The sequence below is a fragment of the Crocodylus siamensis genome, chromosome 1, assembly GCF_052110815.1.
Source record: "Crocodylus siamensis isolate JL-2025a chromosome 1, ASM5211081v1, whole genome shotgun sequence".
In the NCBI taxonomy this organism is placed as follows: Eukaryota; Metazoa; Chordata; order Crocodylia; family Crocodylidae; genus Crocodylus; species Crocodylus siamensis.
The window spans coordinates 152,324,116-152,351,366 of NC_143395.1; the positions used below are offsets into that span (position 1 = coordinate 152,324,116).

Genomic DNA, 27,251 nt, shown 5'->3' on the forward strand with positions numbered 1-27,251 from the left:
ACATAGGCAGACAAGGTTCATAGATTCATAGATGTAAGGCCGGGAGGGACCTCAGAAGATCATCAGGTCCAGCCCCCTGCACTAAGCAGGAAAGGTAACTGGGGGTCAGGTGACCCCAGCACGGCGACTATCTAGTCTTCTCTTGAAGATTTCCAGGGCAGGCCATCGCACCACCTCTGGAGGGAGCTTATTCCACAGTCTGGACACCCTTGTTGCAGGATCTTTCCCTGGTCGGGCTTACTACAGATCACGAATAGGCGGGAGAACAGTGAACAGGCCTGGTAACTTTTATTAGTGACTATCAACGTAGCTGCGCAGCGGCTAGAACTCACCACGCCTCACGCGCCCTAATGGTGCACAAGACCGATGAACCTGGCTGGTGAGTAGTTTCTGGGGTTTCAGGTCGCCGGGATCAGGTGGGTCTCTGCGTCCTCCTTCGATTGGCCACTCCAAAGGTCGAGCCGTATCCGTAATAATTTGCTGTAAATCGTTCTGAGTCCGTTGGACGCAGAAAGGACCCTGACGATCAGGTGAAGGCTCCTTTTAAAGCTTAAGGTGACGTGCGGTGGTGTGATTGCGTGAGGCACCCTTCGATAGGCCCATGGCACTGACTGACTGACTGACGCTGGACTCCGCCTTGTGGAAAGTTCTAGCTACCGCTTATCTCTTACATTGATGGCAGAAAAACAACTACGGTCTGCCTAGTAACTGTTACATAACTCTGTGTAACTTTTTCTGATTGGCGAACATGGCCACTTAACAAACATAGTGATCACACCAACCCTGACTGCAAAGTTTTTCCTAATGTTGAGCCTGAATCGATCTTCCAGGAGTTTGTGGCCATTACTCCTGGTTTTCCCCTCGGGTGCCCTGGTGAACAGTGGCTCACCGAGCCCGTGATGTACTCCCCTAGTGTAGCAGTAAGCTGCTACCAGGTCCCCTCTCAGCCTTCTTTTCCTCAGGCTGAAGAGTCCCAGATCCCTCCGCCTTTCCTTGTATGGCTTGCCGTGTAAGACTCTGATCATATGGGTGGCTCTTCTTTGGACTCTCTCAAGCTTGTCCACGTCCTTGTTAAAGTGTGGTGCCCAGAACTGGATGCAGTGCTCCAGCTGCGGTCTCACCAGTGCTGAGTAGAGCAGAAGAATCACCTCCTTGGCTTTGCTGGAGATGCATGGAATGATGCATGCCAGAGTATTGTTTGCCCTGTTGGCTACAGCACTGTGCTGCCGGCTTGTATTCATACTGTGGTCTATTATTACCCCACCCCCGTCCCTTTCATTCATGGTGCTAGTCAGTTCCGTGCTGTCAAGCCTGTAAGTGTGTTGGGCATTGGCGATGCACGTGCACCCAAGACGGGCTGTGTACCTCCTGGAAGCGCCAGCTGTGAAACTAGAAGTGCTGGCAGAAGCGCCCTCCCTGTGGGTGAGGCACCGAGTTGCGGGTTGCTCGTCCTGAGGTGGTCAGAAAAATTCTTCTTTGCCAGCTTTCGAAGGCTATTTCTACCCGCCAGCTTTGCAAAGAAGAGTATTTCCAACTCTTTTGTGTTGGTCAGATTGACCCAAAGACCCTTGCCTGCTTAAAGACGACCCTACCTTTTCGACTTTTTTTTTTTTTTTTAAGAGTATCGATCCCACATCCCACGAGGGTTGAACTCATCCTGCCAGTGCAGGAATCCCCGCACCCCTGGCAAGACCGTCAGCCGGCTGCCTCGCTAGCACGGGCCTGCTGCGGGGAGACGCCCCCGGGCCTGCAGCGACTCCCCCGCGAGGCAGGGCGGGCGAGAGCCCCGCGCTGCGGCTCCGAGGGGCAAGCCCCGGGCCCCCGCCCCGCCCCGAGGAGGCCGCGCCGCCTGACGTCACGTCTGCCGGAGATTGGCTGCGGCGCGGTGACACCGCGGGCAGCCCCGCACGCGCCGGCTATATACATACACGGGGCAACTTTTCCCGGAGTCTTTTCTTTTTCTTTCTTCCTTTTTTTTTTGACTTCTTGTTTTTTGGGATTCGTTTTGTTTTTATTGGTGGTGTCTGATTATGAGTTTTGGAGCGCGGGGCAGCGCGCGGCTCCGGGCCCCCGGCGCCGCTCACACATCTGCTCCTGATTGAGACCCCCCAGCGAGCCCCTTCCCTTGCCGCCGCCGCCTCCGCCCCTTTCTTTTCTCCTCGCTGCCGGCGCGGAGGTGGCCATGGCTCGGGTGCACTGGGGCGTCTTGCTGTGGGCGTGCGTGTGCCTGCCGCTGGCGGCGGAGGAGGGCCGGCCGCGCCGGGTCGGGGTCACGTACGTGCTGCAGCGGAGCCCCCCGAAGCGCGCCCTGCCCGCGGGGCCGGCCGGCCGCAGCAGGACGAGCCGGGCGGGCAGCGCCAGCCTCCAGCTGCGCCTGGGCCCCGGGGTCGGCCCGGACGGCCGCGCCAGCCCGCGGGGGCGGCCCCAGCCCCCGCTGCAGGGGTAAGCAAGCAGCCCCCCGCCCGGGCATGGGTGTGCGGGGCGCCGGGGAGGGGGCGAGCTCTGAGGGGGGGATGAGGACGGGGTGTTGCAAGCCGCAGCGCGGTGCTGGACGGCCCGGTGCTTTGCTGTCCCGCAGGGTGAACGTGTGCGGGGGGCGGTGCTGCCAGGGCTGGAGCCAGGCGCCCGGCTCGCAGAGGTGCACCAAGCGTGAGTAGCTGCGGTCGCCGGGGACGCGTTGCTAGCGGGGAGGCGGGGGCAGCCCTCGGGCCGGCCGAGGCAGGGAGGTGCGGGCCGGGCGAGCGGGGGGGGCTCGCGGACCTGCCTCCGCCGGGGACTTTGTTGGCGGGACTGTGCGCGCGGGGCGGGGGCGTGGGGGGGGCGAAGCAAGCCCAGCCCCCGCCTTCGCAGCCTGCTTTCCCGGGCCAGCCCCTCAGGGCGGGCGCCTGGACTGGCATCTCCAGCGCCCGAGCCGGGCTTCTCGTGTCTGTGTGGGTGCGCATGCTTGTATGTGTGCACGTGTGCGTGCTTGTGCGTGCCTGCATGTATGTGTGTGTGCTCGTATGTGCACTCGCGTGCGTGGGTGCATGCATGTATGTGTGCGTACGCATGTGTGTACATGCACATGAGTGTGTTTGCGCGCTTGTTGGCAGGTGCTTGTGTGTGTACACGTGAGCGTGCATGCTTGTGTGTGTGCAGGTGCGTGTTTGCATGTGTGTGTGTGTGTGTGTGGCGCGGGGCTCTTTAATTCAGAACTGTTAGGATGATTAGATCATGTTGCAGCAAGGGAAGTTGAGGTTAGATATTACCAAACTCTTCCTTGCCAGGAGGAAGTATTGGAACAGGTAACACAGAGAGGTGGTGGAATCTGCATCCTTGGAGGTGTTTAAGACCCAGGTAGACAAAGCCTTGGCTGGGATGATGTAGCTGGGGCTGGTACTGCTTTGAGCAGGAGGTTCGAGTAGATGACCTCCTGAGGCCCCTTCCAACTCTAACTTTCTATGATTCTATGTGGAGGAAACCGCTGCTATTGGAGATACTTCTTCTGCCATCTACAAACCTCCAAGGGTGGAGGCCAGAGAGTGTATGGAAGAGATCACTTGGGAGAGAGTGGGTTCAAAGCATGGGCAGATCTATATTTTGAAAAGTGGGGGTGTGCACAGGGTGAGGTGCATCCCCCACTTACAAAACAACAAGTATTTATCTCCAGTTAAAAAGAAACTGGAAGCTTTATTAATAGGCAGGGGGCTGGGACTGTGTTTATTCAGTTGAAGATAGATGCAAGAACAAATAAAGCTTCACTGGAATGAGTTAAAAACAATCCGCAGGAGTGTGAACTAGGATCTTCCTGACCAGAGAGCAGCAAGGCAGAACAAAAGCTAGCTTGATTGGTGGAACTTCAAGACCCTTTAAAAAGAAGAGAAGAGAAGAGTTCAGAACGGACTAGGTACATTATAATCAGCCATAAAATCAGTTGACTGACTAGAAATGCTGCTGCCCCTCTCAGGAGTTGGTTTTAAACTTTGGATAGATCAGGAATCAAAGGGGGTGGGGGGGAGTGCAAGCACACCAGCACACATTCCTTGGATCTACCCCTGGTTCAGTACTCTCCTGCAGCGGTGGTCACCAACCAGTGGATCTTGATCCACTGGTTGAACTCGGAGCCTTTTGCAGTAGATCTCAGATCCTCTTAGAGTCGATCCAAGGCTGGGGTGGGGGGCTGAGTGCCCACATGCACGCACGTGTGTGACCCAGACCAGCAAGTCAGTCCGTGGGGGAGGGAAGGGACTAGATCGAGGCCCCCGCAGTGAGGGACAGTGCTGCAGAGGCAGGAGCAGCGGTAAATTGAGTGGGGTCTCAGCCGGGTGGGACTTACCTGCTGGGGAGGCACACCCCCAAATAATTTTTTCTCCCTCTGCCTTGAACTGTGCACCCCCCCCCTTCCCACCCCACGGACTTACCTGCTGGGCCGGGAAAAGGGTGGTGGTGGTGCATGGTAGATCTTGGGTTGTTTTTAAATGCCAAAGATAATTTCCTACTTAAAAAGAGTTGAGACCACTGTTCTATAGCATCAATTTGTGCCACTGTCAGAGACCGGCTTATTTGTTACACACGGGACTGTTCGTCTAGGCCCACAAAGAAACTGTTAGCCCCCTTGGTAACAAAGGGAGGAGCTGTCCTCTGTTATTAGAAGGGGCTACTGAGTGTGTAACAACTAGATACCTGAGACAACTAAAGTGAAAACAGGGATGGGAATGCAGGCCAAAGGTTAATAACAAGTGCTCCAAGATTGGGATACCAAGCAGAGCACACCAGCCAGTGCCCACTGGCCCTCAGATGAGTCCAAGGAACCAGTGGAGACACTGCCCAGTGAAACTCTGCTTGGAGACGTGCACGGATGAGAGACAGGAAGATAGCTCTACAGTCACCTGGGTTCCCCCTGGCCAGTGCCATACGAAGACACCTGGTGGCTCCGGGCAAACTTTTAGTATCGGCCCTCGCTTTGCCAGAGATAATGATGATAATAATTTAAAAATTAGCATTTTGGGGCCCCCTTTCTGTCTGGGCCCTGGGTGGTTGCCTGGTTCGCCCCTGCCTATACTGGGCCTTGCCCCTTGCCAGAGCCTCCTTCCTGGCCAAGTATATGGTCAGCTTTGCTAGAACCAGGAGGAGGTTGACCAGTTGGTGAGGCCACAGATAAGGAGTGCATAAAAGAAAAGGTGTGTGGAGTAGTATAGAAGGTTCTGGAGCAGGTGGTAAAAGGGCTGCACTTGAGATAGGTGTGCACCAGGGTGCAGAAGGGCCATGCAGAAGGGGCACATGTTGGGGGTGTCCATGAAATGCAACAGATGCACACTTGTTGAGACAGCTCCACGGAGGAGCTGCCCCACTGACACAAGATGAGGGTGGAATACAGCCTTGTCCACTGGGGACCCTTGCCCTTGCTGAGGGTGTCCTGTCACTTGGTGTTTGGATGGGACATGAGGATGGGATGGTGGAGTGTTCTGAGCAGGAGTGTGTAGAGCTGGTAATGGTTGTTTTTTGAGGGCAGACTGGTTTTGTATTCCCCAGCCTGCTGAGGCAGGGACCATTGTCGGAGACCTGATACTAACCTAGATGGACTATTGTTCTGACCCAGTGTATCCTCCTTATGTTCTTATTGCTGTGTGAGTGCTGTGAAATTTTTAAATAGAAGGGAACAGGATGGGCTGGAGAACTTGCCAAATGTGGAAGTGGAGAGTATTAATTTTGAAGTTTACCCTCTTTTGGTATCAAAGATCTATTGAGTACCTCAGGGTCAGGTACCTTGCTGGTTTAATAGGGGGGAGCATGCGTTGGGGAAGTGGATTAAGGGAATGGTCCAAGTCTGGGACCCCCTTGGATATCTAGAAGCATGAGATAACATAGGTAATGGTGCTTGCTCATCATCATCATGTTGGAGGTCTCCTTCCATGTATAATAAATCCCAGCTAAGTGACACAGGATTCAGGAGTAGTGGCATATGGGTAAGCAGCAGTTATGTTGGAGTGGGTTTTGGGAAGATCTAGAAATGGCTGCAGAGACGCAGAGACCCTCTGCTGGGTCATTGCTGCAGATTTTGAGACAGCCTGTCAGTGCAAGTTAAATTCCTTTCCCATTCTTGAAAAAGTAAGAGGAAATAACACCGCCAGCATTGTTAAGACTCAAAGGAAGCTTTATTTACATTTTTTTTGTTTCCTGTGTGGGATTTTCCACCAGAAGGGGCAGTTTGGCTCTTCAGTAAGGGCTTTTGGCTTGTAGAGAGACATTTTTAGGAGATGCTCCACAATAGATTGGGTAGTTAAAGTGTATGCACAGAGCACATAATTTTCCCTACTAATTTAAGCATGTCCTGAAGGCAGTCTTCCAGAGTGTCCTGTCCTCCAAAATGTATGAAGTGAAATAAATGCTGCTGTGTTTATTTGAAAAGTTAGATATTTAAATAAACTTTATAAGTACAGGATTGAATGTCTTGTTACACATATATGTAAGTGAAAGGAAATACTTTAATCTGTGATTAATCACAGGTCTGCAAAAAATTTACCCAAAGCTGACTAATTTAGGGCCAGATCCAAAAAAGGTATTAGTCACCTAACAGCTATTTATGCACCTAAGCTCCTATTGGAATAAGAGTTAAGTGCCTAATTGACTTTTTAGATATGGCTACAAGTGAACAACAAAGGTACCAATAGCACTAAATCCCAAACGATTTAAAGACACAGAGTGCTTAATTACAGTCTGCTATCAATGAACTTTATCTTGGATATATATTTCTTAAAACCAGTGCCTCACCTTTTTCATACTTGCTTTTTTCCTTCTGAGCTGCAGGTGACTTTTTCCTCTCTCTTTTTTCCCTTCAGTTATAGTTTCTCTTGCTGAATCATTTTAGTGTCCCATTCTTTCCCTTTCTTTTTTTTATTTACAATTTTTTTCTGTGCCCCATCTGCTATAATTTCTACCTCTTCCACATTAGCCAATCATTCATTCTTTTTCCTCTTTCTCCCCGTATAACTCTTGTTTAATTTTCACAATCTTTCTTAAAGCCTAGCCTGCATTAAAGCATCCATGTGGTGTAGACCCCTACACCCACATGACATTCCATTTAAGCAAACCTGGTACTGGCTATGGGGGACGACCTAATCGGCGACCTAGTGATCGATGGGAAGCTGGGTGACAGTGACCACGAGCTGATCACCTTCCCCATCCACTGTAAAGCTGGCAAGTCAGTCAGCAACACAGAAGTCCTTGACTTCAGAAAAGCCGACTTTGACAAGCTCAAGAGGCTAGTCAGTCAGGCCCTTAGGGACCATGATCCCAGGGAGATGGGAATTCAAGAAGAGTGGTTGCTTCTCAAGGAAGCGATCCTCAATGCACAAGCTAAATCTATTCCAACACGGAGGAAAGGCAGCAAGAAGGCACAGCAGCCCTCCTGGCTCTCCAGGGACCTAGCGGACCTCCTATGGCTAAAAAGGAAAGCCTACAAAGGATGGAGGACGGGATTCACCTCCAAGAAGGATTATTCTGCACTGGTCCGCTCCTGCAGGGAGCAAACCAGGAAAGCCAAGGCTGCAACTGAACTCCAACTAGCTTCAGGCATCAAGGACAACAAAAAGTCCTTTTTCAGATATGTGGGGAGCCGGAGGAAAAGCAAGGGCAACGTTGGACCCCTGCTAAACCAGATGGGACAACTGACGCCCAGGAAAAAGCTAACCTATTAAATAGGTACTTTGCATCAGTCTTTCATCAGTCCCATGGGACGCCCATGCCTGCTAAGGGACAGGGAGATCTGGGTGATGGGGATCCCCTACCCTCCATCAATGCTGACCTCGTGAAGGAACACCTTGAGAAGCTGGATACCTTCAAGTCAGCCAGCCCTGACAATCTGCACCCCAGGGTACTCAAGGAGCTGGTGAGCGTCATATCCCAGCCCCTGGCACGGATCTTTGAAAACTCCTGGCGCTCTGGTGTAGTGCCCGAAGACTGGAAGAAGGCCAATGTGGTGCCAATCTTCAAGAAAGGGAGGAGAGTGGATCCGGCTAACTACAGGCCCATTAGCCTGACTTCTATCCTGGGGAAGATCTTAGAAAAGTTTATTAAGGAGGCCATCCTTGATGGACTGGCCCAGGCTAACATCCTAAGGGATAGCCAGCACGGGTTTGTTGCGGGTAGGTCTTGTTTGACCAATCTCATTTCCTTCTACGACCAGGTGACCTATCACCTGGAGGAGGGAGAAGAGATTGATGTCATATATCTTGACTTCAGAAAAGCTTTTGATCTGGTATCCCATAATCACCTCTTGGCCAAACTGGCCAGTTGTGGTCTTGGCTCCACCATGATCCGCTGGCTGGGAAATTGACTCCGTGGTTGGACCCAGAGGGTTGTAATTGATGGCAGTCACTCGTCGTGGTGCCCTGTAACCAGTGGGGTCCCTCAAGGCTCTGTCCTTGGACCTATACTGTTCAACATCTTCATTAATGATGTAGACATTGGAGTCAGGAGTGGACTGGCCAAGTTCGCCGATGACGCCAAACTTTGGGGCAAAGCATCCACGCCAGAAGATAGGCGGGTGATCCAGGCTGACCTGGACAAGCTCAGCAAATGGGCAGACGAGAACCTCATGGTGTTTAACACCGAAAAATGCAAGGTTCTCCACCTTGGGAGGAAAAACCTACAGCATCCTTATAGGCTCGGCAGTGCTACGTTGGATAGCACTACAGAAGAAAGAGACTTGGGGGTCATCATTGACCACAAGATGAACATGAGCCTGCAATGCGATGCTGTGGCTAGTAAAGCAACCAAAACGCTGACTTGCATCCATAGATGCTTCTCGAGCAAATCCCGGGACGTCATTCTCCCCTTGTACTCGGCCTTGGTGAGGCCGCAGCTAGAGTACTGCGTCCAGTTTTGGGCTCCACAATTCAAAAAGGATGTGGAGAAGCTTGAGAGAGTCCAGAGGAGAGCCACGCGCATGATCAGAGGTCAGGAAAACAGATCTTACTATGATAGGCTGAGAGACATGGGACTCTTTAGCCTGGAAAAGCGCAGGCTCGGGGTGATCTGATGGCCACCTATAAGTTTATCAGGGGTGACCACCAGGATCTGGGGGAACGTTTGTTCACCAGAGCGCCCGAAGGGATGACTAGGTCGGATGTTCATAAACTCCTGCAAGACCGTTTCAGGCTGGACATAAGGAAGAATTTCTTTACTGTCTGAGCCCCCAAGGTCTGGAACAGTCTGCCGTCGGAGGTGGTTCAAGCAGCTACATTGAACACCTTCAAGAGTAAATTGGATGCTTATCTTGCTGGGATCCTATGACCCCAGCTGACTTCCTGCCCTTTGGGCAGGGGGCTGGACTTGATGATCTCCCGAGGTCCCTTCCAGCCCTGATGTCTATGAAATCTATGAAACAAAACTCTAAGTGGGTACAGGAGTTGATTCACATGGCTGCTATTGCAGGATTGAGGTCTCATATTGTAAATCCCATCGAATGAGAGACTTATGTGAAATACCTCATGCACTTCAGGTTACCAAAATAATCTATCTGTGATAAGCAATCTCCCACTCTTCCATTCACCTACATTTTCGTTTATCATGATCACCATCCACTTTCCTCTTCAAGCAGCGTGACTTGAACATTTTGAGACGTCTAACAGACACTGAAGAAGGGGGGAAAACTTTCTTTAATTCTCCCTTCTTATCTTGAGCTTCTGAGTTCAGGATCTTCTTTTCATGATTCTGCCTCAGCTTCTGTTCATAGTTCCCAGAGTATAGCGTGAATAACTGGTGCCTCCCGAGATTTAGGGGGGAGGGTACCATTTCTAGGTGGCAGCATCCTGCAGATGCTGGCCTGCAGTGTCGGTGGTGGGGAGTGGAAAGTGGCAAGTGGGGACTCCGTCGGCAGCAGCGAGCAGGGACTGCCTGCAGATGCCTGTGGCAGTGGTGGGGAGGGTGGCGAGTGGCGACCACCCACAGAAGCCAGCGGTGGCTTTGGCAATAGCCCGTCTCAGGGAGGCACATGCCCTCCCCTGACTCCCTGGGCCCTTCCTACGTGTCACCTATGAAGTACAGTATAGTGAAGCAAATTTGGGGAAATCACTGTTTCCTAGGTTCTCAGTAGAAAGAGTAAAAATTGACACAGTTACATAGTGTTTACTCTTGCATGTTGGCCAAGGTATGATTAGCTTTGGAGGTCCTGGAGATGCCTGCCACAAGATTTACTTAAATGGTAAAATAGCACTTCATTGCTCAACTTTTGACTTGAAGGCCAGAGCTGGCCCATGAGGCCATGTTATCTACCCTGTGGGTCTCCCCAGGGGTCCAGAAATTTGGTGGTGGGGCAGAGATACTGTGTTACTCCCTTGCTACCCAATTTCTGGACGTGTGGGGAAGCCTGTGAGCTGAATGATGTGGCCCTATGCCCTCAATCATGCCAGTGCTTAGTAGGGCTGATACATGGGGTCACTTCATGGCCAGATCCGGCATACAGGGTTGGTCCAGCTTGCAAGATTGCACTTTGACCACATGCACCATGTGCTCGTTGGATCGGTTGGCCCTGCGTCACTTGTCTGGCCCAACAATGGCAGTACTTCTGGTGTGTCATGCTCCAAAGCAGCAGCAGGGCTCACCTTATGTGCTCTACTGATAGTCCCTGGTAATCCCTTTCCCCAGACACTGTTACTGTGGGTACTGCTGCCTAAAAGACACTTTACTGAGTGGGTAAGTCAATTTTGCAAGTTTTGGTTGTAAACACCTTAGCTGGGAGCTTAGCTGCTTGGTGCACTTAAATGTTTCACAACCTGTTTTTAAGTCTTTTGATCTTATAGTCTGTTCCTGCTTCGGAAGGTGGGCTTATGCATTCCTGTAACTGAACAGACTTGCAATTAACTACATGCACATGAATGCTCACCACAGCCAACTTCAGGCATGTTACAACTTCTCTATAAAATTGCCCCTTTGTTTCTCCTGCTTAGGAATACAAAGAGCTTTTTTAATAACATGGGAAATTCCAAAATTTACCTCCCTAACTTCCTGATGTGTGCGGTATTTGGAAGCTCCTAAACTGTGTGTGAGAGCACTTTATTATACTAGCAGGAAAAAACTGGGAGAGGAACCTTTGCAAGTGTAATATTAATAGTACATAAGAATGGAGAATTAATCTGGGGTGCTTATTATTCACCAGGGAGAACTTTTCTGTAGTTGCTCAGGGAAGTAGGGGGGTAGTTAGGAAGGCCAAGGCAGAGATGGAACTGGGATTAGCTTCCCAGATTAAGGACAATAAGAAGTCCTTTTTTAAATACATAGGGGGTAAAAAGAAGGTCCTGGGTAATGTGGGGCCCTTGCAGGATGCGTTGGGAAATTTGGTTGTCACACCAGACGGCAAAGCTAACATGTTTAACGATTTCTTTGCCTCCGTCTTCCTAAGTAGGGAGCAGAACAGCCACCTCCCTGCTGGGCCCCCCTCGGGCCCCGGGGGAGGCACACCTGGGCCCTGGGTTAGCGAGGATTTAGTTAGGGAGCTTCTGGAGGGGTTGGGCATATTCAAGTCAGCCGGTCCGGATAATCTCCACCCTAGAGTTCTAAAGGAATTGGCCGAGGTCATTGCAAGTCCCCTGGCACAACTTTACGAGCACTCATGGTGGTCTGGTGAGGTGCCGGAGGACTGGAAGAGGGCCAACGTGGTTCCCATGTTCAAAAAAGGGAGGAAGGAGGACCCGGGAAACTATAGGCCAGTTAGTCTTACCTCAATCCTAGGCAAGCTGTTTGAGAAAATTATGCTGGCACACATCCATGAGGGGCCAGCAGGGGACTGCATGCTTAGGGGCAACCAACACGGGTTCATCAGTGGCAGGTCCTGTCAGACCAACCTGGTGGCCTTTTATGATCAGATCACCAGATCATTAGATGCAGGGGTAGCAGTGGATATAGTCTTCCTGGACTTCCAGAAGGCTTTTGACACTGTCTCTCACCCTGTTCTCATTAAGAAACTGGGGGGCTGTGATGTAGACACCCACACAGTCAAATGGGTCACCAACTGGCTGGAGGGCCGCATGCAGAGGGTGGTAGTGGATGGGTCCTTCTCAACCTGGAAGGACGTGGGCAGTGGGGTTCCACAGGGCTCGGTCCTCGGGCCCGCACTGTTCAACATCTTCATCAGTGATTTGGACGAGGGGGTAAAAAGCACCCTGTTCAAATCTGCTGATGACACTAAGATGTGGGGGGACGTGGTCACACTGGCTACAATCAGACCTAAACAGGTTACAGGGGTGGGCGGATGAGAATAGGATGAATTTCAACACAGACAAGTGCAAGGTGATGCAGCTCGGGAGGAACAACTGGCACCATACCTACAGGTTAGGGAACTCCCCTCTTGTCAGCACAGAGGCGGAAAAGGATCTTGGGGTCATCATTGACTCCAAGATGAACATGGGCCGGCAGTGTGGGGAGGCAGTTAGGAAGGCCAACCGCACCTTGTCATGCATCCACAGATGCATCTTGAGCAGGTCCAAAGAGATGGTCCTCTCCCTCTATGCAGTACTGGTCAGGCTGCAGCTGGAGTACTGCGTCCAGTTCTGGGCACCACACTTCAGGAGGGATGTGGACAGCATGGAGAGGGTCCAGAGGAGGGCCACTCATATGATCAGGGGACAACAGGGCAGGCCCTATGAGGAGAGGCTACGGGAACTGAACCTGTTCAGCCTCCAAAAGAGAAGGCTGAGCGGGGATCTTGTGGCCTGTTATAAAGTAGTCAGGGGGGATCAGCAGGCACTGGGGGAGTCACTGTTCCCCCGAGCACTGCCAGGAGTGACCAGGAATAATGGTCACAAGCTGGCAGCGGGTAGGTTTAGGCTAGATATCAGGAGGCGCTACTTCATGGTCAGGGCGGCTAGGGTCTGGAACCAACTTCCAAGAGAAGTGGTGCAGGCTCCTACCCTGGGCGTTTTTAAGAGGAGGTTAGATGAACACTTTGCTGGGGTCGTTTGACCCCAGTACTCGTTCCTGTCATGGCAGGGGGTTGGACTAGATGATCTTCTGAGGTCCCTTCCGACCCTAGAAACTATGAATCTATGAAATTAGCATGCTTAGTATCTCTTACATATAGAAAACTGCTGAGGCCTTGAGGAATTGTACAGTTCATAATGTGTTGGAAATAATGGATGAACGTTTGAACGTTAAGGGGAAGCGAGAGCTATCAGATAGTTCAGTGGGAACAGGGGACACTATCACGTGATTGCAGATGTGTGTGGAAGGGCAATGGTCAAGCTAGACTTCTGGGAAGGTGAATATTATAGCTTTTGTCTTGGGTAAGTTGCATGTGGGATAATTGGCTGTTGGGAACAGAATTGCAGGTTGGGTAGGGAAAGGGTATGGGAGAATTTGATAGGCAAGAAGGATTTAAAGCTTGTTACTGATCAGGATGTCTCTGCATCTGCATTCAGGGCCATGTATGGAGATTCTGGAGGGATTTTGGAATTGGAGTGGGGCTGGATAGTTGGATCTGGACTATAACGTGGTTTTATTTGCCCAGGTGGCCTGGAAAGGTTGTCAGAAAATGAGGCAGAAACACTGCTGTTTTTAAAGTTAAATAATCTAACTAGCAAATTTTCTTTTACATAGGAAACCTTTTAAGAGATTGCTAACCTAAAATAAATAATATGATAGATAAATTAGAAAAAAGACTAATGTATTTTATACTTCAAAATAAGAAATTGTGGTATAACATGAGTCATACATCAGATGGCCAAATGAAACTAGGCCAGAGAGTCTAGCCAGCATTAGACTTGTGGAGGGACCTTTTGTGCTAATTCCTCTCTGCACTGACCTTGCACCTGTGGTGTTGTTTAGTTCTATCCTACCCATCCTTTAACGCTTTGTAGCCTTCCACCGGAAAGACAGGTCCATATCTGAGGGTATGTGAGGATAGGAGTGGAGTGTCCTGGGGGAATGTATGTTTCTCTCTTTCTCTCAAAATCTTGTATAAGAGTCACTAGGGAGATAACACAGCCTAGGGGATCTGCTCAACAATGAGGTGATCCAGGACAGTATAATTGTTTCTAGCTGTTCTTTGACAGTTTCCATTTTGCCAGAACTCCCTTTTCTGTGGCTTCAGTTTATTTTTTACTAGAGATGCTTGTGGTCAGTAATGTTATACTTTGAATGTTTGTGATTCACGACTCCACTTGCTTGCTGGTATCAATTCTTGCTGAAAATTTTTTGCTTTCACAGTAAGGCTTGCTCCTTAATAGGTTCTTTGTTTACTGTTTTACTTCAGTGTATTCAATCTGTATACAAAGTTTAAGCATAACATGCTTTTAGCAAACAAATTCCCTCTCTTTTTCCAAATACTCCACAATCTCTATAAGTGATGGTATTACTGGTTAAGTACAGATGTTCAGTTTCTCCTGGGAGAGTCACTGCTCTCTCAGGAGAAACCACAAGTGTACAGATGCTCCTGGTTTTTCTCTTAGAGAGAAAATGGCTGTTCTGGGAGAAAAATAACTTGACAACAACCCAAGTTAAATGGATTATGGAAGAATATTGCTCAGGAGACCAAATGTCTATACATGTACTGACCAGTCTGAGAGAAGCCACAGAGCAGTTCTCTGGAATCCCAGGGAGCTTTTTTCCTCCTTGTCCTCCTCTTTGGGTTCAGGGAGACAGTGTGTCAATCCCAGCCAAGGAAGTAGTAGAATATACTTCTCAGTGTTTGGGCTAGAGAAGCCCAGCGCTGAAGCACTTAAGGAGCATATTCTGTCCCCAGCTTTTTTGCTCCTCCATCTTTTATTTGATCCCACCCCACTGTGGACACAAATGGCCTGAAGTCCACTCTGGCCAGAGTGGAAGTGACTGATGCCCTCCACCCTCAACCTGGACCCAGCTGACCCCTGTGCCCCCCTGCCCAGGCTGAAGTACTTGGTGCTCCATGCCTGTCCACAGCTGGGCTGGAACACGGTGTGGGGAATTCAGGGCTACACGGGGCAGGCGTAAGCCCCACATTCCCTCTCACTGACCATGCAGATTCTGCATCCCTGTCACTGACCTGACAGACCTCCGCCCTACCATTCCTCTTCACTGACCTGGTAGGCTCTGTGACCCTTGCTTGCACTGCAGCACTTGGTGGTTTAGGGTCTCCTGGCAGACCCCTGGCTCTCTGGGTAAGGTTTTCTACAGGGAGAACAAGCTTGAGAGAATTCTTCCAGATAAATCAAAATACAACCAGTGTCTATTTTAAAAGAGGATAATTGATCTCTTGTTATTTTGGCACTCCCTGACCAGCAGCGCTCACTGCTTAGGTGATAGGCGAGGAGGGCAGGCACTGTGAGTGCCAGCCAGGGAGCAGCGCTCCGGAAAGTGATTGGCCATGGGGGGACCCCCACCCCCCGTTAGTGAGATTGGCCACAGAGGGATCTCCCGCTCCACAGTCGCTGACTGGTCGCACATGCCCCCTCTGACTAAGGTGGCACCAGTCGCCCTTGCTAGCAGCCGTTGTATTACAAATTATATTTTCATTTTAGGTGCAAAAAGTAGATTGGCTTTTGTAGTAGAGGATTTTTTATTATTTTTTATCATGTATCTTATTTGTGTTAGTGCCCGCTGTGTGCTTTTTCACATAGTTACACAGTTTGCCATTGTGAAGGCAACGACCCAGAGTCTTGTATTTACATTCTACTAGGATGCCTGGTTTGCTGCCTGGCATTTTCAATAAATAGTCCCAATGCTGTGGGAAGAGGGGGAAGATGTCTTAGCCCTCTCAGCAGCAGAAATGTAAGAGTTGTGTCTGTTAGCTTGCTTTTTCTGTGAGGAAGCAAACTGCCCTGTACTCTGTTAGATGAGGCTTGTCTTTTTTGCCCTGACTTGACTTTTCAGCAATAATCTTTCAGTGGAGAGAACTGGGAAGCTGTCAGCTCGTCTGGGTCTTTTCTTGAATTGGCATGAATATGTGGTGGGGTTAAAAATTTTAAATCCATCTACTTTTAAAATGGTACTGTATTAGGATGAATTGATTTGGGGAGAGGTCAGAGGGGATACTTCCTGACTGTTTGCTTCAGTGCTGCATATTTTGAAATGCCCTGTGTGCTTTTGGGTGCAAAGCTCAAGGGCATGAACATTTTAAAAGAAGAATGTGATGATTGTACATCAGATAAGCAACAACAGGAACATTATTTGGAAGAGGTCCAGGGTGTAAAAAGAGGTATATAGATACTCCTTGACTTAAGATGAACTGATTTTGTAGAAAGACAATCCTTATGCTTTGCTTATCTAGTTTAAGCTTGTTTTCTCACTGCTCTCTTTCTTTATCACTGATTGTACACACTTAAGAAAATCACTGATTGTACACTTAAGAAAATCAAAATTTCCAAATAAAGCAGATAGTAATTCATATATAGATGCAGACATAACCACTATTGGGTAATGGAAGATAAAGTAAGTTTTTAAGTCCTTTCTAGCAAGAACTGAATTTGGTAATCCACATCAGCTTTCTGTTGTCTCTAAGGTGGTGTTTTAGGCTGAATTTTCAAAGGAAACTAAAAGAGTTAGACAAAGATTCCCCTTGAAATTCAGGTGGATTTAGACACTTGCCTACTTTAAGCTCCTTTGATAAATAACTTGGTAACTTTAATGTCACCGTATATTTCTGTAATTGAATTAATGGAACGTTCCTCCGGTGCTGGATATTCCTTCAAGTGTCATTTCATAGTTGTATCTGAAGTATTAATTTAATCTCTACTAGGTTGAGTTCTAGATGGAGAATTAAATATCCTTACTTCTAGAGGTGCACCAATACATCGGTCTGATATTGGATTGGTACCGATATAAAGAAAATTGGCTGTATCGGAAATTGGCCTGATGCAGCCGATAATTTTGGCCAGTAAATACCCATGCGTGCGCACAGCCACAGCACAAACTCAGGCAGCGAGGAGCACAGCCTGGCAACGTGGAGAACTGTGTGCAGCTGGTAAGTCTGTTGTGGTGGAAGGGGAGAGGGAGAGAAAGGGTGTGGGGGGCAGATCAATGTCCTCTGTGGTGAGGGAGGGGTCAGGAGCAGGTGCTGCCCAGGCAGGGCAGGGTGTGGGATGCAGCTGGGCTCATTGGAGGAGGGGGTGGCTCCTACCACTGCTTGCACCCTGGGATGGCATGGGGCGGGGGGCATGTGCTTCCAGATCTGCACGGGACAGAGCAGGCAGTCTGCAGCTGTGGACTGGAGCCGGGACTGCATTAGGCTCTTCTTGGCGGAGGCTGGGCTCAGGGTGGGGGCTATGGAGGGGTTGCAAACACCCCAGATTTCATTGTATCCCCATTCCCAGTGCCACCGCCCACCTGATACAGCCCTGGCTCAATGCCCTACCTCCACCCACATGCCAGGAAGAGCCAGGGCTGTGCTGGCTGGGCAGTGGCAATGCTGGGAGTGGGTCTATGGGAAAATCTGGGGTGGCTGCAGCCTGCTCTGTAGCCCCCACCCCAAGCCCAGCCCCTGCTGAGAAGAGCCCGGTGCAGCCCTGGCTCCAGCCCACAGCTGCAGCCCGCATGCCCTGTCCCGTCCCGCGCAGATCTGGGGACACATGCCCTCCCGGGGTGCAAGCAGCAGCGGAAGCTGCCCCCTGCCCTGCCCCAGTCCCTCCCTCACTGCGGGAGGCATTGATCTGCCACCCCATGCCTCTTCCCTTCCCCCTCCCCTTCTACCAAAACAGACTTACCAGCTGCACGCAGCTGTATCAGAAATTGGATTAGTATCAGCTGATATGCCTCCTTAAAAATCAGCTATCAGTACTGGCCCCCAAACTCTCTGTTGGTGCACCCCCACTTACTTCATTTTTGTCTTTTTACTAAGCCTTTATTTATTGTCTGTTTCTTCAAAAATATTTTGTAGCACTAATGCCGAAGTGTTGGATCTTTAAAAGCACCATTCTACAAGTTTCCCAACTCAGAGCAAGGTTTAGAACACCAGTGCTTTGGCCTCCCAAGCTTATCCATTAAAGACCATTGAGAATACATGTCAAGGTGACATTTTGACAACTGTACTTGAGAACAATAGAGGCGTGTATATCAATGGAAAATTTAATGTACTTTTTCTTGCACTTTCAAACTTTTCAAATTCTCATATAAGTATACACTTAAGAATGTTTTACATTAATATTGTACATGCGTTGTTAATTATATTAAGCATACCTTTTGTTTAGTGTAACGTGTCAGGGTTCGAGGGCCGTGATGCCCTGTGCAAGCTCCGTGACCATGCCCCTAGGGCACCTTCCCATTTTTTCTGCCACGCCTTGATGGAATAATGATAGATAGGGAGGCTGCCCATGGGCCTTGCCCATGGTTGGGGTTCCACTGAACCCTGACTACGGTCCCTGGCACCCTACTAGTCCTCACTGATCCTCAGCCCTTTGCTGGGCCTCTATAGTCTACTGTGCTTGGCAGGGCACCCAAAACCTTAAGGGCTAATTGCATGGCTCCAAATCCTTCCCTACACCACGCCCCATACCTCATGGGTGGTACTGTAATGTCCTTCCCTCTGTTGGGGCTTTGGCCTCCTCGCCTTTACTCGCTAGGCCTTCTAGCCTGGGCACACTGTATCAGACCTGACTTTGAGGCACTAGCTCTTGCTTGTCCTTTCTTTCTGGTTACTGGGATCCTGGACCCTGTCTATGGGTCCCAGCCCTCTGTGTGTCTGCATCCCTCTGGTGCCAGGCCCCTGGCCCTTGTCCCACTACAGCCTTGCACTCTCTGCCCACTCTGGGCTCAATAACTGTTAAAGCCTTGAGCCTGCCCCTGTCAGGGCTCAAAGCTATTGCATGCATCTTGGGCACTAATAGGACCTCCTTAATTGCCCCTTACAGCTCCATCCCAAACTTCGGGTATAAACTAGAGGTGCATCAGTATGTTGGTCCATATCATATTGGCACTGATAAAAGGCAAACTGACATCAGCAATCAGCTTGTAGAGCAGCTTCTGGCCAGTAAGTCTGTGTGGGGAAATGCGGGGTCAGATTGGGGCCCCTGCAGTGAGGGAGGGAGAAGGGCTGGTGCAGGTGCTGCGCAGCCAGGGTGGGGCGGGCTGTGGGATGGAGCTGGTGACTTGTCTGGGGGCGCAGTTGTGGCTCTTGCCACTCTGCCTACCCTGGGGGAGGCATGGGGAGCATGTGCCCCCCGGATCTGTGTGTGCCGGGCAAGGGCAGGCTGCTCTTGTGTGCTCAGGACCAGAGGCTGCACAGGGCTCTTCCTGGCGGCTGTGCTTGCAGCCGGGCAGGGTGGGGCAGGCAGTGGTGGTGCTGGGAGTGGGGATACAGTGAATTTTGGACTGGCTCTAGCCCCACTGTAGCTCTCTGTCCCAGTTCCACTGCTGCCCGCCCCATTCTGCCCCACCTGGCCCAAGTGCAGCCTCTGGGAAGAGCCCAGCATAGCCTCTGGCTCTGAGCACACACCAACAGCCCACCCTTGCCCCACACACAGATCCAGGGGGCATATGCCCCCTGTACTTCCCCGGTGGTGTGCACAGTAGTAGGAGCCACCCCCCTGGGCCCCCGGAGTATGTCTGCCCATTGTCGACAAGCCCTACCATAGAAACCCTCACCCCAAACATTTCTCGGGGGCTTACTTGGGCTTCCTGAGGCTGGGCATTTCACCCTCTGGTGGGTGCTCTTTTCCTTCAGAGCAGGTTTGGACTTACTGTGGGCCTTGACCTGCTTTCCCTTTTAGAGCCTTCTCTAGGGCTTTGTCTTGCTGTCTTGGTCCCACAGCTCTTTTGGGAGGGCTTTGTCTTGCTGCCCGCTCTTCTTTCAGCTGCCCTTTGGGGAAGGGCTGTGCCTGAGGTTGGGCTCCTGTAGCCTTCTTGCCTCTGTCCTTGGCCGCAGTTTTGGGAGCTTTCTGCGGCCTTCCTCCATGGGTGCAGGTATGTGGGGGCACATCCCTTTTTAGACTCGTTTGGGGGTCTTTGGCCTTTGTCCCCACCATCTGTTTCATTTTTTACACTTGTATATGGCACCTAACTCAGCTTCTGCAGAGCCACAGCCAACTGTCTGAGACATCTTGTGCCCACCTACCCAGTGGATATGGCTCTGCAAGGCTGCTACCTCGGCCTTGCAGTTGGGGCCACTCATCTCCTTTCTGCTTCGGCTTTCTCATACCAGCTGGTTACCTTCACCATCTCTTCCATCAGTCTTTTCATGTCCTGCTTACTTGCAGGCTGCAGCTCTCCCAACTGTGATGCAAGGCCCCTCAATTCCTGGGTGACTGCTTCTTTCAGCTGATGGAATTCTGTGTCCCACTTATGCTGCTTTAGATCCAGTTATCTGCTCAGCCACAGGTTTTCTCCTGTCAGTTCAGGGTTGGCTCGCTGGAGCACTGCAAATTGCTTTTCATAGCTGACCTTCTCTGCCTGCAATTATTCCTCTGCACATGGGCTTCAGCCACCTCCAACTTAATTCTCAAAAGCTCTTCTTGCCAAGCTGTCAGCTCACCCTGTCCATAATGATACAGGTACCCAATCAGCATCGGCTCCTGCACCAAGGCTTAGGCACTGGTGAGGTCTTCTTATAGCACACATAAGACCTCCCTTGCCAGTCCTGCACCTTCTGCTGCAGTTTCTGCTATGCTTATTTTTCATCTCTAGCTGTTTCTTCAGGGTCACTACCTTGGCCATCTGCTTTTTTCCATTTCTGGGATTGTCAGAGCTCTCTGTTTTTGGGGCTGAGTCCATTCTCCCCACCTGAGAGGCTATGGCATCCACTTTATCTTGGAGAGCCTGTAGTTTTGCTTCCCACTCTTGGTTTCTTTCTGTCTCTGCCGCTATTGGCTGTTTTATTTCTTTGCAACTTTCAGCCTCAGCTGCCAATAAGCATCTCAGCTCTTTATTCTTGCTTTCCTTGCTTCCTGTCAGCATTTGCTGTCTCAAGGAAGCTACTTCTGCCTCAGCTTGCTCGCTGGCTTGACATTCTACAACCAGCTCCCATTGTAGGTTGTCTGCGTGTCCACCCACCGCATCTGCAAAGAGGTTGACTTTTAACAATTCATGCTCCAGCCTTTCTGTGTGATCAGCCTCCAGTACTGCCTTGCTTCCATCTCTCGGATGCTTGAACCCCTGGATAGATAGGTGTTCTGACAGTCTCTGCTGTGCAATAATCCAGACTTGTTGGACTGCCATACTCTGCAGCTGGAATTTGCCAGTCTCTTCTTTTAGGTCCTGGAACATCTGCATTATCTGCCTCACCCATTATTGGATGGCTGCCACCTAGGTTCTAGCCTGCTGAAGTTGTGAGCGGATCACCTCTCTGAATTTCTTATCTCACTCTCAGGTCTGCTCATTTGCAGCTCTCTGCTGCCTAATGTACATCTGCACTAGCTGCTCCATTTCTGCAGCCATCTCTACTTTCTTTACCTCTTCCCAAACCTCACCACTAGGCAAGGAGCTCTATCTGTTTCCTGCCTAGTCCTCACTTGGCCCACAGGTTCTTTTTCACTCGCATGGCCTACTGTTCCCAGCCAATGCATCAGTGTAGCATGTTGGGGTCCCAGAGTGGCTGCTAATTGCTCCACTAGTGTATTGCCCTGGCGACCTGAAGTTGCTCACCCTGCCTAGCCTGCAGGGCTCCCTGGCTAGGCTGCTTCTTCTCTTCAAGCAGGGGTGGGCAAAATATGGCCTGCCAGCCCATTCTATCTGGCCTGCTGGGCCTCTAAAAATGTTAGACTCTCCACGGGCTTGGTGGCGAAACAGGAAGTGGACCAGAAGTACTTTTGGTTCACTTCTGTGTCTGCCAGGCAGCATGCTGGGGGGGGCCCCCCCATGCTATTCTGGCTTGGCGATTGGCCACAGGGGGACCATGGGTGCCCCCCCAGATCCAGGAGGTACCAGTCACCAAACCAGTGGAGTGCGGAGGGGGGAGCTCCGGCGTGCTCCCTGACGGACCCATAAGTGGACCAGAAGTGCTTCTGGTCTTCTTCCGGATCTGCTGCTAAATGTGCTGGGGAGCCCCCGTGCTGCTGTGGGATACTCCATCTGGCCCAGCTTTGCACCACTCATAACCCCTGCTACCTAGAGGTATATAGAACAAACATTTATAGCTGTCTCTATGTCCAAATCTACACATCTTTCCAAATCAATTTGGAGGGTTCCAGTTCAATTCGGAGAGATTAAAAGGTCCTCTGATTTGATTCGGATTTGGAGATTTAGCCACTGAATCAGGCCAAATCTTCACTGAATCAAATCGGGGGTTGAAGCTTTGCACAGTCCTACTGCAGGGAGTGGCGGGGGCACATGCTACTCAGCCGCTTCTTGTAGGTGCTGACTCAGCCAGGCCTGTCATCCTGAGCAGCATTCAGGGAAGCAGTGACTGGGCAGGCTTTACTGTGTGTCACTTGGGACGGGACGGAATGGGATGGGCCCAGCTGAGTTGGCACTGGCATGGAGAAGTGGCAGCTGAGCCACGTGCTGCTTTCATAGATTTCATAGACACTTTCCCATGTGCTGCTCGGGACAGGCTCAGCCATGGCTTTCCCTCCCTGGTGCTGGCCTGGCCCAGCCCAAGCGCCATGCGGTAAACCTGCGGCTTTCCCTTACCTTAGCTGGCCCATCCCAGCTGGTCCCAAGTGGCACGTGGCTCAGCAGCCGCTTCTTATCACTGGTGGTGACCCAGCTGGGCCCCTCCTGTCGTGAGTGGCACGTGGCTGAAGGAGGCCCAGCCGTGGCTTCCCCACATGCTGCTCAGGACGGGCCCAGCTGGGTCGGCACTGGTGAGGAGAAGCGGTGGCTGAGCCGTGTGCCACTCGGGACCCAACAGGACAGGATGAGACAGGCCAGTGGAGGTAATGGGAAACTATGGCTTCCCCTCCCCAGTTCTGGCCCAGCCTCTCTTGAATGGCAAGCAACTCAGCTGCTGCTTCTTCTCACCAGTGCTGACCTGGCTGGGCCCATTCCATCCCGAGTGGCACGCGATGAAGCCGGCTCAGCTGCGCCTTTCCCTTACTTGTGCCAGCTTGGCCAGGCTGGCACCAGGGAGGGAAAGCTGTGACTAGGCTGGCTTCCCTGCGTGCCACTTGGGCCAGGCCAGGCCTGGCTGGGTTGGCAGCAGGCAGAAGTGGCAGCTGAGCTGCGTGCTGCCTGGGACTGGCCTGTTTGGGCCGGCACAAGTAAGGGGAAGGTGGGGCTGAGCTGTGTGCTGATCAAACCAAGCTGCACTGGTCCTATGTGGCATGCTCAGCTGCTGTTTTTCCTTCCCAGTGCTGACTGAGCCAGGCCAGGCCTCTCCTGAGCAGCATGTGGGGAAGCTACGGCTGGGCTTGCTTTGGCCATGTGCTACTTGGGATGGGAGGGGCCCGGCTGGGTCGGCACCAGTGAAGAGAAGTGGTGGCTGAGCCGTTTGCTGCTTGGAACCAGGTAGGGCTGGCACCAGGGAGAGAAATCCTCGGCTATGCTACGTGCTGCTTGGGATAGGCCAGGTTAGGGTTACTATGTTTTTAGTTCCAAAAGAGAAGACATCTGTCGCTCACACACGTACGTGTGTGTGTAGGCAGGGGCAGAGAGTGCGCACGCGTGTGTGTGTGTGTGTGTGTGTGTGTGTGTGTGTGTGTGTGTGTGTGTGTGTGTGTGTAGGGTGAGTCCCACACACACACCTCACCATAGATATGCACTCACAGTCCCTTGCACTGCTATACATGCAGACCCCCACACCCACACCCCCTCACATATCCCAGCCACCCTTTCCCCCATGCACAGCTCCCCACATATCCACACACATACCCACATGCTTCCTCACCCCACATACCTACAACCCCCCACAAACTTATACCCACCTCCCACAATGTACAAGAGTCAGACTTCATTTTAAGGTACTGTGCAGTCACCTCTATGTACACTGCACAAATGCATGTAAATCAGGACAAAAATATTTTTTAAAATCAAATTAATGAATGCTGTAGAGGCTTCTTTTTTAGAATATAATTTGGTATTTTTCTGGTTCCAAGACGGCAAAACCCCTTGCTGAAAGAAGTACTTCCGGGGGCACGGGGAGGGACTTCTGGTGGCAAAGGGTTAAGGGGTGGGACTTCCGGTCACAAGATGGTTACCAGGGGGCAGGGCACCTGTCAAGGGGTGGGGCTACCCATGCCCTCGACAACTTACAAAAGCTTGGTAAGTGGCCCTCTGCCCAAAATAATAGCCCACCTCTGTCTTAAAGGAGCATAGAGCCCCCAGGCTCTTTGTTACACTTAGACATATCAGATATCAGGAATAGAATGTGCTGTTTGGGGCTGAAGGTTTTCAGCATCTTTATGAGAGTCTGCCTTTAATTTCTGATATGCTTTGGCATTTAAAGGGTATTCTATAGAGATGCAAAAACAAATAATCTTCACAAACATATTTTGTTGTCGTTAGACTAGCCCAGCCACACACACACTTTTTTTATGTGGAACAAACAATAAAGAATGATACAGTGAAGGCATTGTTTCTGTCCTATTCCTAGAGGTCATGTTTACACAATCATGTAAATCAATATAGGAATGCAACAGATGTTTTGAAATGGGCCAGTTAAGAATTCCAGCCATGAGACGCACTTTTATCTGGTGTGTATTTAGGACAAGAATTCCCTCTGACCTCACAGTCATAAGAGCAATGTCCTTGTGCAAAAACGACATAGACAGTCATAATATTTCCTCTACAAGTAGTACAAGGATCATATAACCTTCCATAAAATGTTACATTTTTTTCCTGAATTGAACTGTTTTTCATTTGATTTCTTTTGTAGCACTGTCCATAAAACAGTTATTACGTTATTTTTCTTATTTACAGCCAACTAATTTCACAGATTTTAAGGATCATGTAGCTCTATTCATCATCTTTCTTGCAAAAGTAAAATAGTTGGTAAGGTCCCCTTGGGCAAGTAATGAAAAATTAAAATGACACGCATAAACAAGTTCCATGAAAAAAAATATGGGCTAGATCCAAAAGGGGACTTGGATATTAAGTGCTGAAACCTGACGTTAGGTGCCTGGCCCACATAATAGAATCTAGAGCCCTGTGTTAGGTGCTCCGTATACAGCGCGCGGGCAGAGTGAGATACCTCAGAACAACTTAGCTGGAAGCTAATGTCAGTATGATGAGCTTGGTGATATCTAGAGCTAGCCAGTAGAGAAACACAAGGAGAACAGGGGTGTGTCTTCCTGCTCACCCCACTGCTGGCTATTGGCTCCATACTCAGGAGAGCCAGGAGGCACATCTCTGCACTTAAAATCCATGGCACCATCTCCAGAAGCAATGTACCCCTGGCCTTGCTTTCAAACATGAAGCAAGGGCGATTTAAAAAGAAAAATGACAGCAGGTGTAGGAGGTGCTGACCTTTCCAAATCAACCTATTAGTTGTACAGCTAGCGAAGACCATGTTTAATTTCTTTTCAGCCTGTGGGGGTTCAAACGCACATTTGCCATCAATCAGGAAAGTGCCCTGAGTCAGACAACAGCTCTAGGCTGTTCTCAGTGGGGCCACTCTTTATTGCTCATATTGAAATTGTTCCACTGTACAGAAAAGAATTAAAGATGTGTGACAGTGAAAGAGTAAACATTTTTACATGAAACAGGTCATTCAATAAAATGCCAAAAAAATCCTTCAAGCGGGGATCATAAAATGCCAAGTCCTTCAAGCAGAAATCCTAAACCAGTGCCCCAACCGCAGTGAGTAAATACCTTATCCATCTGGCTGTAAAGTCAAGCTCACTCTCACTCTCCCTTTCTCTCCCACGGAATTATGAATTCTTTTATGCAGAATGGACCAGCTTGAGCAGGAAAGTCAGAGTGTGCTTCCATCCCAGAACAGCCTGTATGCTGGTAATTAGGCTACTTTCCAGGGAGGCAGGAGACTTGGGTTTGAATCCCTTTAAGAATTTATTCTGGGTCTCCCATTCTCTTGAATGAATGCTTTACTAGGCCATTACATGAAGGGAGATGAATTTTAAGAGAAAGTAGTGACTGCACCTGCTTTTTTGTATGGGTCTGATTCTGTGGGTCTGGTGATCCTTAGGTGCTCTGAAAATGCCTACTGGATCTAACTCTTCAGGGGAGATGGGTGGAGGAATGCCTACTTTCTGGATCCCCCTCAGACTTAGTTGTGAGATGGGCATCAGCCATGTTACCCAAGTCAAGACTGCCTGACATGCATAGAAACACAACTTCAGGTGCTTGGAGAACTTTAAGATAAAAAAGTAAGGTAACAAGGGGTGTTTAGTTAACTCCAGAGTTAGGTAGTGGATTTCCAGAATCACAATCTGGATTTAGGTGCCTGTAATCCTCTTGTGTACCTAAAGTAGAAGTTACGTCCTTTTTTTTAATTAGGCCCTGAATGAACAATAATTTTGATTTCATTCTCTCTTTTGAATAACACTCTGGGATTCATGCATGAAAAGCACCATGAAAGTTGTGAAGTTTTGCTGCTGAATGTATTTTATTTTTAATGGAGTCACAGTTAGCATGCTGATATTAAGGTGCCACTGCTATAGTTAACTGACTTGAGTTGTACCAGTGATTCATTAGGAATTTTGCCTGGATATAACCCTAAAAGATTATTTTATGGGTCCTAAAATATTATTTACACCAGGCATGTAAAACTCATTCAGCCTTGTATGTATGTATGTACTGCTGGACTGGTCTGGGGAATGGATCAGGCTGTGCCAGACCCAGAGCACAGGGCTGGTTTGGTGGGGCACTATATGCTGCATGTCCTGGGTCCAGCCTGTGTGGTGCACAGAGCCAGACCAAGACCCACAGGAGAGATCGGAGGGCTTCATGGGTTGGATCTAGTCTACGCATCATATGTTTGACACCCTTGATGTTCTACTTACAAAATCTAGAACACTTACACTTGTACTACTACTGGCTTACTTTGTCGAAAGCCTTGACCATTTCCCCCTCCTCTCATTTCATAGCTAAAAACTTCACTAGAATACAATTAAGATCTCACAGAGTTTTAAGATAGCAGAAAGCAGACCAGATTCACCTGTTTCAGAAGTGCAAATCCAATTGAGCTGAATGACTTTACTCTGGATATATGTTGTGTTTGCCTATATATGTGATTGGGGATGGGGGAGGATTGTTTTAATTAAAGCGGTTCCTGGATAGCTGCTCTAATTAAAAAGTCTCACTGGCATGTGCATTAAGTCCCTGCACATTTAAAATGACTGTGGGATGCTTTATTTAAATTTCATTTGGTGAGGTTTAGCTAAAGCTTCCCTGGGGCCATTTTAAAACGTTCAGGGTCTTAATATACATGACGGTGAGGAGATGCTGGAGAGTTTTAATTAGAACGCAGAGCAGAC

At 49.9% G+C, this 27,251-nt stretch overlaps 1 protein-coding gene across 10 annotated transcripts in view; it reads left to right on the forward strand.

The window, feature by feature from the left end:
• Positions 1-1,903: 1,903 nt before the first annotated feature.
• Positions 1,904-27,251, forward strand: part of LTBP1 (latent transforming growth factor beta binding protein 1) — a 357,999-nt gene continuing 332,651 nt past the window's right edge. For 8 of the 10 annotated variants that reach the window (XM_090045616.1, XM_090045626.1, XM_090045646.1 and 5 more), the window contains exons 1-2: positions 1,905-2,442; positions 2,579-2,649. In XM_090045616.1, coding sequence (XP_089901742.1) covers positions 2,183-2,442; positions 2,579-2,649 — 331 coding nt within the window. In that variant the 5' untranslated portion in view covers positions 1,905-2,182. Of the gene's footprint in view, positions 2,443-2,578; positions 2,650-27,251 lie in introns of all 10 variants that reach the window. The other 2 variants (XM_090045635.1, XM_090045667.1) reach the window with 1 other exon arrangement.